The 13,943-nt window shown below is 45.0% G+C and overlaps 1 protein-coding gene across 3 annotated transcripts in view; it reads left to right on the top strand.

The window, feature by feature from the left end:
- CREB3L2 (cAMP responsive element binding protein 3 like 2) overlaps positions 1-13,943 on the top strand; it is a 288,341-nt gene that overhangs the window by 260,614 nt on the left and 13,784 nt on the right. For all 3 annotated transcript variants that reach the window (XM_085652011.1, XM_085652010.1, XM_085652012.1), the window contains 3 exons: positions 6,292-6,350; positions 7,044-7,112; positions 8,234-8,333. In XM_085652011.1, the coding sequence (XP_085508137.1) occupies positions 6,292-6,350; positions 7,044-7,112; positions 8,234-8,333 (228 nt within the window). The remainder of the gene's footprint in view (positions 1-6,291; positions 6,351-7,043; positions 7,113-8,233; positions 8,334-13,943) is intronic.

Here is a 13,943-nt window from a genome sequence, read left to right as displayed (position 1 = left end):
TGTTTACGGATAGCGTTACAATTGTACAAAATCATTCTGTTAAATAATTTACGTCCATAATAGGTAATCTATTCCCGAATTCATGGACCCCAATGGTTTAAATGATAGCAACTTATTACCATGATGAAATTCAATTACGTACTCCAAAAGCCCTTGTAATCACGGACATAGTTCATAGACATGGAGGAAATACTACTATTGTTTAAGCATAGCGGTACATTTATACAAAATCATTCAGTTATTTGATTTACGTGCATCACAAGCAATCCATTTTAAAATTCATAGATCGCAATTGTTTAAATAATAACAAATTATTGCCATGATTAACCATGTTTTGGGGTGCATAATTGAATTTCATCATGGTTAATCATGGCAATAATTTGTTATTATTTAAACAATTGCGATCTATGAATTTTAAAATGGATTGCTTGTGATGCACGTAAATCAAATAACTGAATGATTTTGTATAAATGTACCGCTATGCTTAAACAATAGTAGTATTTCCTCCATGTCTATGAACTATGTCCGTGATTACAAGGGCTTTTGGAGTACGTAATTGAATTTCATCATGGTAATAAGTTGCTATCATTTAAACCATTGGGGTCCATGAATTCGGGAATAGATTACCTATTATGGACGTAAATTATTTAACAGAATGATTTTGTACAATTGTAACGCTATCCGTAAACAATGGCAGTATTTTCTCCATGTCTATTAACCATGTCCGTGTATTTCTACGGCTTGTGGAAACACAGGAAGTTACTTGACAAAGGCTAAACGCCGAAACGCGTCGTCCTGAATTAAGTTAGTGCACAAATAAAAGTCTTTTTGTGCTGTTTCCTGGTGTGCTGTCCCTTTCTCCTCCGGAATTTGCTTGGGGGAACGGGATCATAATTATTTGAAGTGGTTACTGCTACCACTGACGGCACCAGCGTCGCAGGCCTGGGGGAAGCTTTGGCAGTAAGATGATGAAGAATGACGATTGGTGATCCCCGCCGTTCCCGACTAAATCCACATTGCAGCAACTACTACGGGTAAGCCTGTGTCTTGACGACTGAGTTTTGTGTGAAGTTAATAATTCCTGTCGATAGCGGGGAATATTGGGCCAAACGCATCTCTCGTGATGCTCGACACTGAGCCTCTGCCCTGTCTGCTGAGTCCAGCATCGATATTTGTGGCACGGGTTACAGACGCGACTGCCGCAGAACTAAGTGCGGCGTCAGGAAACTGACTAATTATGAGCAATTGGGAGAACGAGAGAAGAGCAGAGGCGATCTCGTTGTTTAATGAGGAGCAGGATGAGCCAGTAATTAAAGCAACAACCGGTGCAGCCCCCGTGGGAGCCGATTCGTCTCTCAAACAGAAATTACTTCTACTGGAAAAACTGAGCAAACGTGAAATTAACAAGTGGTGGGAAGTTGCCTCCCTAACGAACTACGTAGAAGTTGGCCGTGTACCCAGGGGCCTGAGAATTACAATTGTACCAACATATGATAATCCAAATCAGGATTTGCTTACGGAATGGGCCCTGTTCATGGCCAAAACATGTAAAGGCATGCTGGAAATGCTTATAAAGTATGCACAGATAGACCTTGAATCAACTAGAAAGGAACTGACAACACTTAAAGCTGACCTTGAGAAATACTCCGATGAAAGTGCCACAGTGGAGTTTATGAAAACACTCCCTAAAAGATTAAAGGAATACGAAGACGCTATAAAACAGAAGAAACAACGCAAATTTCTCAGGGATAAACGGGATTACGCGGAAGGGCGCATTCTGACATACGCGAGAAAATACGATGGGGCCCAAAGAAATCTAAAAGTCGCGACCTCTGAACGTATAACCGAACTACTATCAACAGGATCAAGTTCCGACATAAGTACTGATTCCGAAGACCGCGGCACTGTGGCCCCTTTAGTCTCACGTCCTCTCACCTTTCTTCACGAATTTCAAATATTGAAGCAGAAGAAAGAACAAAATCAGGTAAACAAACCCCAAACGAGAGGACAGACAAGAGGAAGGGGGCAAAGAAGAGGAAGAGGACGAGGGACAACAAAAGAAAAAGACTAAAAAGGAACAAACGTGGAATCCCACAAACATTATCCCCTCACGTCAGTGATCAAGCTTCAAACAAATCAGTTGTAAATCTATCTGCCAGAAATCTCAATGATGCGGAAGTCTCAGTACTACAGCTAGGCTTGTCATTTTGTCCAAACAGTAATCTAAATTATACCAATACTAGAATTGACTTATTCTTGTATATCCGAAAACTCAAATTAATGAAAATGTATGAAACACATGTGAAAACCAAGGCCAAACCATTACCATCTACATTTGGTAATCAGGAACTGTATAATTTACAAGTCCAGGATATGGAATTACTGAAAGTCATGCGTGATTTAGAAATGGGCGCGAACAACGACAAGAATGAGCATGCTTTGCTACAAACACGTGGAGCACTGAATGAACATAGTGGATTGAAAAGGAAATCCAAGTTTAATCCCAATGTACCCTACGACAACATTGAAGCATACAGCTCTGCTGTCATCACCGAACTAAAACGGATGAGAAACACATTTCAAAAATCAAAATGGGACAATTTAACAACCGAACAGAGGAATGCACTTAAGGCTTTGGAATCAGATTCCGCGATTGTCATCAAGCCTTCAGACAAAGGGGGCAATGTCGTGGTAATGAATATAGAAGACTACAGATCAGAAGCCATGAGGCAACTTACAGACGAAACATGCTATGAACTTATCGACTGGAGCCGATACAAACAAACCATTACGGATTACCACAGTCTGTTAAGCAATTGGTATTTTCTAGGTCTAATTGACAGTGATGAATTCAATTTCTTAAGAACCGAAAAACCGTGTGTACCGTGCATATACTTTCTGCCGAAGATACACAAGAATGCCACCTCACCACCAGGGCGTCCAATTGTTTCATCAAATGGGGGACTTTTGGAGAACACTTCTATTTTTCTTGACTCATATCTGTCTGAATATGTACTGAATCTAATGTCGTACTGTAAAGACAGTTCCGATTTCCTGCGTAGATTATACGATATACAATGGGAAGAAGGATATATGATGATCAGTCTGGATGTCTGCTCTCTATATACATGTATTGACCAACACAAAGGGGTAGCAGCTTGCATGTACTTTCTAAAAAGTAGAAACATTGAATTTTGGGAGCACAACAGAATGCTTGAAACCATGATCCTTTTCTGTCTCCAAAACAACATCTTCCTTTTTGAGAAATCGCTGTATCGACAGCGATCTGGCACCGCGATGGGCACATGCTTTGCCCCCAGTCTAGCTAACCTGTTCTTGGGGTGGTGGGAGGAGCAAGTGGTATGGACACAGCATCTACAGAAATATACTGATCACATACTTGTATGGATCAGGTATATAGATGACCTGTTCCTTATATGGAACGGCACCATGAATTTAGCTAAGGAATTTATTGAGCAATTGGGTAATAATGATTTAAACTTACAGTTCACACATACCATGAGCACAACCTACTGTGAATTTCTAGACATTGCAGTAGAGATAAAGGAGGAACGGATTACTACACGTCTCTTCCGCAAACAAACTGCTGGAAATACATTATTGCACGCTGTAAGCCACCACCCAACACCATTAAAGAACAGCATACCATATGGGGAGCTGTTGAGAGCCCGCCGTACATGCAGTACTGAGGATGATTTCCAGCGGGAACAACAGACTATGTTGACCCGCTTCAGATCAAGGGGATACAAGGAACAAACCCTAACAACAGCTAAGAACAAGGTCAAAGACCTGAAACAACATGACCTATTGTTTAAACCATCAAGAACCAGTACTAGAAAAAAAGAGGATGAGGAGAACAAGTCCAATGCACCTAGAATGATAACACAATACAGCAGGGGTGCATGGACATTAGAGAGAATCATGAATAGGCATTGGAATTTATTAACTGCGGATCCAATCATTGGTGATCGCATAGGAACAAGACCACAGATAACTTACAAAAAGGCTAGATCACTGCGGGACAGATTGGTCCACAGCTTTCAAAACAATGACATGAGATTACAGTGGTTGAAAATGCCCAATGGCTTTACCACGTGTGGTATGTGCAAAGCTGATCGTAATGGCAAGAACTGCAAGGAATACATTACGGGCTCGGGACAAGTACGTCCCATCAAACACATTATCAATTGCACTAGCGATTTTACTGTCTACGTCCTGGAATGCCCTTGTGGCCTCCGGTATGTAGGCAGCACAAAGCTGCCCCTTAAATTGAGAATTTTACAGCATTTACGAGCCATCACGAACTGTGATCACAACTATCCTGTGGCACGTCACTACTCAGAATTTCACAACAGTGACAATAGCAGTTTAAAATTCTTTGGCATTGAACGAATCTTGAAACAAACACGGGGGGGTGACAGGGAAAGAAGTCTAAGAGTACTCGAGTCCAAATCTATCATCGATCTAGACTGCAAGGTACCAAAGGGTCTCAATAGTGGGGAAGAACTTGCGACCCACATAGGGCTATAACCTGCCATCTTCGCCTTTCCTGTAATCTCGGAATCAGTAGTAATGTTTTTCCCGACCTACTTAGGCTGGGATTTTAAGGTTTCGATATCTTATCATTTTTATTTCTCACACATTTTATTTAGTTAGGGTATTAGGATACCGATGAATTTATAATTCACCCCTATCGGGACAACATGCTTTAATAAACCACAATTGTGGTATATGTTCTTGATGGTATGTCTTACTACCCTCTCTTGTGTCACTAGGTAATCATGTTTATCACTCCCATTTTCCCTCATCACTTCTTTCCTATTTAGCACTAAATAAAGGCCTCTTCCTGTTCTTTCCCCATAGCACACACCATTGCAGAGCACTCACTCATATGAATTTTCATAAATGACCGTAGGTATGATGTAGGCGCAATTGCGCTTCTACACCGGTATTAAGTCATATACTCTATTTATTGTCATTGGAGAAGCCCTCCTTTACAGAGGTACTGTATTGCATTATTGATACTCCATGTCACCTAAAAGTAATGATTGGGCACTAATCCCTAGGAGTGACAGGAGCTACGAAATACAAGCACACGTACTAACGTGAAAATCGAGTTCGATTGAATTGTTCAACTTTATTTAAAAAGGATGATCAACAAATAAGATATAGCTTGCAATTGTATAAGTTGCCATTTCAGCTAAATTCTGTGATATGGACCACCGCTGTAATTCTTATCACACTATATTGTGATTATGAGGGACTCATTATGTAGTGTCTGTTTTGGGGTGCATAATTGAATTTCATCATGGTTAATCATGGCAATAATTTGTTATTATTTAAACAATTGCGATCTATGAATTTTAAAATGGATTGCTTGTGATGCACGTAAATCAAATAACTGAATGATTTTGTATAAATGTACCGCTATGCTTAAACAATAGTAGTATTTCCTCCATGTCTATGAACTATGTCCGTGATTACAAGGGCTTTTGGAGTACGTAATTGAATTTCATCATGGTAATAAGTTGCTATCATTTAAACCATTGGGGTCCATGAATTCGGGAATAGATTACCTATTATGGACGTAAATTATTTAACAGAATGATTTTGTACAATTGTAACGCTATCCGTAAACAATGGCAGTATTTTCTCCATGTCTATTAACCATGTCCGTGTATTTCTACGGCTTGTGGAAACACAGGAAGTTACTTGACAAAGGCTAAACGCCGAAACGCGTCGTCCTGAATTAAGTTAGTGCACAAATAAAAGTCTTTTTGTGCTGTTTCCTGGTGTGCTGTCCCTTTCTCCTCCGGAATTTGCTTGGGGGAACGGGATCATAATTATATATATATATATATATATATATATATATATATATATATATTTGTGTGTATACATATATATATATATATATATATATATATATCTGTCTCACTATCTCTGAGTGTCTCACTCTCTAGCCCTCTAGCTATTTGTTTATCTCTATCTCGATCTATCGCTTTCTAGTTACATCTATTTATATCTCTGACTTTCTCTTCATTTCTGTCTATTCCATTTCCCTTCCCTTTCTGTCCCTCCCTGTTTAGCATGCCTTTCCTTCTCAGCCATCCTTTGTATTTCCACCTTTCTGTTTCCATCTCTCTTTTCTCGCTCTGTTTCCTTCTTAGTTCACTCTCTTTCCCCTTTCCCTCTAATTTTTTCTTCAACCCCTGCTGCTCCTCATCTTGTAGGCTCATATAACTAACCACCGTTTCTGTCCCTTCTCAGATCTCTGCCCAAGAGAGTCGGAGGAAGAAGAAAGAATACATGGATACTCTTGAAAAAAAGTAATTGCGTTACCACCCTCACATCTCGGTTTCCCTATCTATCATATTAATCTTGTTTCGCTCGCTTATCTTCTCTGCTCTTTGAAGGCTTTCTATACCCTCCCTTCCTGTATTACTCTCAATTCTCCTCTCCCACTTCCTCTCTTTCCCTCTACCTGCCTGCCGCTTCTTATTGTGCATGCAAAACTTCTCATCCCCTCTTCACGAATTTTCGCTTTTTAAGCCTCTTTCCCATCCTCATTACAGTCAATCAACACTTTGCAGTTTGTAGCTCCGTCTCATTCTCTCTCGCTTTCTCTGCGCCCTCTTCTTTTGTTTTCCGTCTTTGCACTCTCTACTCATGCCCAAATTTAACTCCTCTCTTGCCCTCCTTTCCGTCTCCTACTTCTGATTTTCCCGTACCTGCTTGACCCTTCCCCCTCGTGCCTCTTGCTCTCCCTCCCTCCTTATTGCAGCCACTCGGTACCTGCCTCTTCTCACATGCATGCCTCCTTCCCTTTTCCGCTTCACTTTATTCACCTCTCTCCCTTCCTTTCTCTCTCCTGCCATTGAACCCATTTCATCGTATCACCTTATGCTAGTCTCTGTGCTGTTCCTCCCACCCTCCGTAGACGTCTCCTCCTTTTGTGATCACAGAAATGTTTTGCACTCTGCTTTCTCCTATTGTTAAATCACAGTTGTCTGCCCCCACAGGGTGGAGAACTGTTCAACTGAGAACTGTGAACTACGCAAGAAAGTGGAGGTCCTGGAGAGCACTAACCGGTAAGAGATTCTTGTGGTGGCCCAGACCTGGTCTTCTAACTCCCCCCGCTGCCCTTTAAAGTTACGAATGGCCTGTTTGTGGCTCCTCGTCAAGGAAGCGTTCTCTTCGATGCTTCTTTCTGTGGGTCTTCGATTGGGCTTCCTTCATGCTTCCTAGAAACCTATATCTGACTGCAAAGCCAAGTGGATTCTGCACATGCATGCCAAATCACCTTCAGGATTAAATCAAGATCATATCAATTGGCGATCCTGCCCGCTTCCTGCTTTTTCATGTTAGCTTCGCCTAAGATTCTGCATCTCCTCTTCAGTCACCTCCCCATAATTCCTTTTTCCGAACCTTGACTGCTGCCTACTAATGTCATCCCTTGTACTGGCAAAAAAAGGCCCTGTCAATATATTCCTATTCTCCAGGAAACAAATTTCTGTGATGGAGGAAGTCCGAGATCACTGGGGCATTTTGCAGAGATAACCCCCATCTGCCCACTGCTGAAAACTGCACTGAAATATTTGCACTAACCTAAAACGTTAGACTGCATTCTGAATATAGAAACTTGTGGCTGCAAAGGGAGCCATAAGCCCTGATGGTTGAGGTTTGTGGTGACTGCATTGGATGGGAAGAGTGAAGTATAATGCACACGGTCTAGTCCACGGGTGTTTGATGGCCTTTGAAACGATCCACCACCGCGCTTGGCTTCCTTCAGTGTTTACGGTGGTATATTTCCAAACAGATGTGTCTGGCATTGATATCATGACAAAGGGGCATTTGTTGGCAGAACGTCTTACTAGATAATAATGTGTTCTTCGAAAGGAGGAAGCTATGATCCACAGATTTGTTTTAAAGTCATAAATGTCACAGTGGACAGCACAGAATAGATAGGCTGAAAATGTAAGCTGTATTTTTAAGCAAATGTAGAGATTTTTAAAAATGCTGTGTATAAGACACTGCTTCTGACATGGTACAGCTAACACAATGGAATCTGTGAGGCTTGGTGGTGAGTAAACCTCTCAGCATGCTTGCCGGAGGAGCGCAGTGATCTCCTGCTGTATGCCTAGCTCTGGGATATGTGTTTTGGGAAGTAGACGCTTGAATGACTCAGATGTTCTTCTGTTTTCCTTTGTAGGACACTCCTCCAGCAGCTCCAGAGGCTCCAGGCCATGGTGTCTGACAAAGTCCCTCGTTACTGCAAAGTGGCCAGCACACAGACTGGCACCTGTTTGATGGTGAGTAGCATTGCCATCTCATCTGTGGTCTCACTGCCCCCGCTCAGTTGATTTTGTGCTGCTCCTCTTGTCTTTTACATGCCTGCCTCCTGCATTCTTTCTCTGCAGTCTATTTTTTTCCCAAGTCTCCATTTTGTTTTCTGAGCTCAGCCTATTTAAGTTCCATTCCCGGGGCACAGTGAAGGGTTATTTGATCCATCCTGCAACTCGTATCCTAACCTAGAGTGCGCTTTCCAGCGTTTGCAAGCATTTAAGTCACATGGAAACAGAAGGGTGTTTGGGCTGCTCATGTCCACACTCCACTTTGATGGTTCTGCATGTTACATAAAAAGATCATGGTCTTGTGGCTACAGCTTGTGCGCACAGCGCAGGGGGATAGTTCTTGTGTAGCTGCAAACATGCGATTTACTTGCATTGGGCTGGTGGTTGGCCCAGCAGCTCACGTCCACTGGTCAAGGGTTTGACTGTACTGAATATAGCAAAGCTTAGGGTTCAAATGTAAACTGCACTGTGTGCACTGGAGAAAAGATTTGGATCTGCAGCATGTGAAGCTTGGGTGTGGTGCATGGAATCAGAATCTGCAGCTCAGGCCCACACATCCTGGGCTGACTCTGTTGATTTTTCACAGATCAGAGTTGCAGACTTGGCCTAGGCGGAGTTCGCGGTGTTCCGCTAGGTGGAACTCTGCAAAGTGACCAAAAAACTTGGTCATACAACACGGAGTTCTGCCAGCGGCGGAGTGTGTTATGTTGCGCTGTTCGTGCTGATTTTTAACTCCGGGTGTTTGTCCTGCGCTGTAAAATGAGCGTGACTAGCACTACGCGCTGCTTCTTTCTGCCGCTCGAGTAGACATTCTACTCAAGTGGACGCTTCCACAACATGAACGGAAGGTTTCTCAACACGAGTGGTAGGAACTGTCCGCGACCGCTCGCGTTGAGAAATCTCGCCCGTAGATGGTCTGGAGTAAGATATTCCTCGCTCGCCAACTTAATGTTGGCGAGCGAGGAAAATACTCCGCGGAGTTTTTCAGAACTCCAAGCTCAGAGCAGGGCTGAAAAAACTCCACGAGCATAGCAGAATTTCACACCTAGGCCTATTGCAGACATGCATAGGTCAGGCCCTTGGGTCTGCAGCACATGCAATCACATGAAGCCGCACAACAGTCCACCAGCAGGTCCCCCCTCCTCCAGCACAGGTCTGGGGAGCCATCTTGCAGGTTACGTAAAAGTGAAAGCAAACTAGCTTCAGGTCAGAATAACCGTGAATCCATTGCTCCCGGAGATATAGTAGGCCCTACAGATTTCCACATTTGAAATAGCTGTGGCCTTCCTGTGCAGTCCTTACAAGATATTTTGGGAAGCAGAATTAAGAGCAGATGCTCTTCATCACTGTAGCCAACACACTGTTGGAATATGAGGGGTGGGGGGATGGACACTTGTAACAGAGTAGCATCTATTCTTATCCTTTGCTGTAGTCACAGGAGATGGTGTTTGCGCTGCCCCATGCTTGGATTGTTTTTGCTTACCTCCGACACTGACTAGTAGTAGTTCCTTTTTAGAAGGGAAAGAGCGTGACATGATTTGGGAAATTCATTCTCATCAAGTGCATGGCTTACCACTGGAGTCAACAGTGAACTGTGCCCTCACACCTAACTGCCCCAGGATTCCAGTACCATCACCAGGTTGAATAAATTCTTCCCTTTATACAGTTCTTGTGCACCAGCCAGTAGCAAAGGTCAGATATGCTTTACAATAGTCATTGTGCTCTTGGAGGAGGTCCGTCACTGATAGGGATTGACAGAGATTCTCCTGGGGACCCTCTGGCTCTGGTAAACACCTGTTTCAGAGGTCAGTTTCCCAAGGTGTTCTGCTTGGGTTTTCTGATCAGGTAGAACTCGCTCATCAGAGCCTCACTAACCCAGCCAGAACGTTACCCCCTCCCTAGAACCTATTTACAATCCTACAACCACATAAATCTATCACCTAAGGACAGGGGATTCCTACTATGCATACCAAGATCTCATTATCGGTGGCTTCGCGATCCCCTACGAATCCAGACCTCTCTGCCCATACGACAGTATCACAAGTGGCGGCCTCGCGGTCCCATACGAACCCAGACCTCTCTGCCCATACGACAGTATCACAAGTGGCGGCCTCGCGGTCCCATACGAACCCAGACCTCTCTGCCCATACGACAGTATCACAAGTGGCGGCCTCGCGGTCCCATACGAACCCAGACCTCTCTGCCCATACGACAGTATCACAAGTGGTGGCCTCGCGGTCCCATACGAACCCAGACCTCTCTGCCCATACGACAGTATCAGCACAATTGGCGGCCTCGCGGTCCCATACGAACCCAGACCTCTCTGCCCATACGACAGTATCACAAGTGGCGGCCTCGCGGTCCCATACGAACCCAGACCTCTCTGCCCATACGACAGTATCACAAGTGGCGGCCTCGCGGTCCCATACGAACCCAGACCTCTCTGCCCATACGACAGTATCAGCACAATTGGCGGCCTCGCGGTCCCATACGAACCCAGACCTCTCTGCCCATACGACAGTTCTCCAGTATTTGGGGTGTCTTTCATAGATTCACATGCTTGAATATTCCCCGTCGTCGAAGTGGGAGTCCCACGGTATATATAAAAAGCAATAAGTATCATGTATATATACATATACACATACCTAACCACATAAGAGTATATACATACCCAAATAAACATATATATATAGTTCAAATAACCTATCAAGTTAAAAATACCATAGGATAGCATTGAGACATAGGAAAGCATAGAGAAAAAGAATCACTTTGCTAACATATCACTGTCACTTTATAGTCCAAACTCCAGCCAATCAGGCGCTAGCACCCTCTAGAACCTTCTCCTCAGAGGCTCAGGCCCTCAGATTTTCTACCGCACGTCGTGTGAAGGGAGTCTCCCTGAGCTCTGCTCAGTTCTTCATCTGGTTTGAGGTTTTTATCTCTCATCATGTCTGCAAGTAAGAAATCTCTTTTCCGTCCTTGTTCATCTTGCGGAAAGTCAAGACTTTTCTCTGAGGATCCCCATGAGAAATGTATTTATTGTCTGTATCCTGATCATAAGGTGGCTAATTGTAAGATCTGCAGAACTTTCTCTCACAAAACTTTGAAAGATAGAGAAGGTCGCCTTTTAATATGGCTTCAAAAACTAAAGGACACAGACAACCCACTTTCTGAGGTGAAAAGTGTAGCCTCTGTCAAAACAGGAGTCTCCTCAAAGCGTGGAAGTGTCCAGGACTTGCCATCTCCTTTTCTGAAAAAGAAGAGACTTCACCTTGAGGAAGTGTCTACAGGCAAAGTCTCTGTCTCCACGTCTGCGCCCCCGAGACGTAGCTCTCAGGCGTCTGTGACTCCATCAGCACATGTTTCCAGTCAGAAACTTTCAAAACCGTCGACGGGCCCGTCGACGGCCCCTCCGTCGACGAGATCGGCTACTTCATCAGCCTCGTCGACGACGGTGACGACGGTATCGAGTAGATATCCTTCGTCGACGACACTGACTTCGTCGACGTCTTCTCCGTCGACGATAGTATGTGTGTCTCTTAGAACTGTCTCGTCGACGATACCACTCACTTCTTCGTCGACGACTGGGAAGCTGGCGCTTCCGTCGACGTCCACAACTCCGTCGACGATGGGTAAAAAGAAGAAGAGGAAATCTTCCTCGTCGACGACAGCCTCGTCGACGACAGCCTCGTCGACGACAGCCACACCGTCGACGACAGCCACACCGTCGACGACAGCCATTCCGTCGACGGCAGCCACCCCGTCGACGGCAGCCACCCCGTCGACGACAGTCCCGTCGACGGCAACAACCTCGTCGACGACAGCTCCGTCGACGATTGCTTCGTCGACGGTCGCCTCGACGACGGTAGGGTCAAATTTTGCGACAATGCCATTGGTGCCAATGTCAACACCAGCACCGGGGTCTGTGGACAGCTCCTTAATGCTTCGTCGTAAGGCCATGCTAGACCCAGTTATGTTACTACCTGGACCACGGCCACCTCGTCAACTATTTCCCTCAGGGGATGAGGACGATTCGGATGAAGGCGATCAGTCTCTTTTTCGGGATGCTCATAGTCCTTCGGAGCTCCATATAAAATGCCAAGAGTCTGAGGAGGATGAATTTTATGAACAGGAAGAAGAGCAAAATACCTCTGCTCCGGTTCCTATGATGCAGCTTCCTGTGCAGCTTGTTTCCAACCTCCAGTATATGTTGGAAGACTATAATCGTCGTTTTCCAGCATCCCCTCAAAATACTCCACGTGAAGCGCCATCTGAGGTTCCACCTCCTATATTGCCAACGATACCCACGCCCTCCACACCTGCACTGCCTTTCAATGCAGAGGATGATAATATGGACAATCCGGATACGGAAGAGGGCGAGCTCCCAGAGGACGACACTATGGCGGACTGGGATGATTACCAAATCAATTCGCCCGCATCACCGCCAAGGTCACCAGTCAACTCGCCACCTGTCGACATAACAGGGTTCCATCAGCTGATGGAGAGAGCAGCACAACGCTTTCACCTTCCCATGGTGGTTAGGGAAGAGGACTGTTTCTTATATGACTTCAAGTCCCAGCCTCAGAAACAAGTACGAGCTGTGCCAATCATAGACTTCATATGGAATGAAGGCCTAAAATTAATGAAGACACCTAATTCTATTCCGGCGGTGCTCCCACGCCTGGAGAAAAAATATAAAGCTCCGGATTCTTCCCCAGCCTGCTTGGTGTCTCAACCTAAGCCGGACTCAGTGATCACACAAGCGGCACAGCGCCGCTCCAAGAATCCATCATCTCCAATGTCGGCGCCTCCGGACCGCGACGGCCGTCGCCTGGATGCTATAGGCAAGAAGTTTTCAACCATGGCGTCAACAACGGTCCGGGCTGCGAATTCCTTGGCTATCCTCGGCCGTTATGATAGACAGATGTGGTCGGACATGGCTGCATTGGTCAAACTTATACCGGAGGATTCAAGAGCGGAAGCTCAGAAAATCCTGCAAGAGGGAGAAAGGGCGTCATCCGAGATCATTGACTGCTCTGTTGACATCGCATCCACCGGTTTTCGCCAATTGGCGGGAGCAGCCGTCCTAAGAAGACAGGGTTGGCTTCGGTCAACCTCTTTTCGGCAAGAGGTCCAGGCTAAGATTTTGGACATGCCATATGACGGGGAGTCATTATTCGGCCAGCATGTAGAAGATGCCTTGCAAACCATTAAAAAGGATACGGATACGGCTCGTTCCCTCGGCACTCTACAGTTTAAGAAGCAGCCCTTTCGAGGTGCGCGCGGCCGCGGCACCTCCTCCTCATCATCATCCTTTCGTGGCTCCTCGTCCCAATACCGCTCGTACAATCAGGGGCAACAGCGGTACTATTCACAACCGCAGCAGTCCTACAGACAGCAAACTAGCAAGTCATACAGAGGAAAGTCGAATTACAGAGGAAATTCAACCAAGAAGCAGTGACTCTGTACGGAAAGAACTTCCTTTTCCCAGTTGTCCTCTAGTTCTTGTTGGAGGAAAAATCTCCCAGTTCTTTTCAACCTGGTCCTTAATCACTTCGGACCGCTGGG

The sequence above is a fragment of the Triturus cristatus genome, chromosome 4_1 (genome assembly GCF_964204655.1).
Source record: "Triturus cristatus chromosome 4_1, aTriCri1.1, whole genome shotgun sequence".
NCBI lineage: Eukaryota > Metazoa > Chordata > Amphibia > Caudata > Salamandridae > Triturus > Triturus cristatus.
This window is presented reverse-complemented; position numbering and strand designations above follow the sequence as displayed.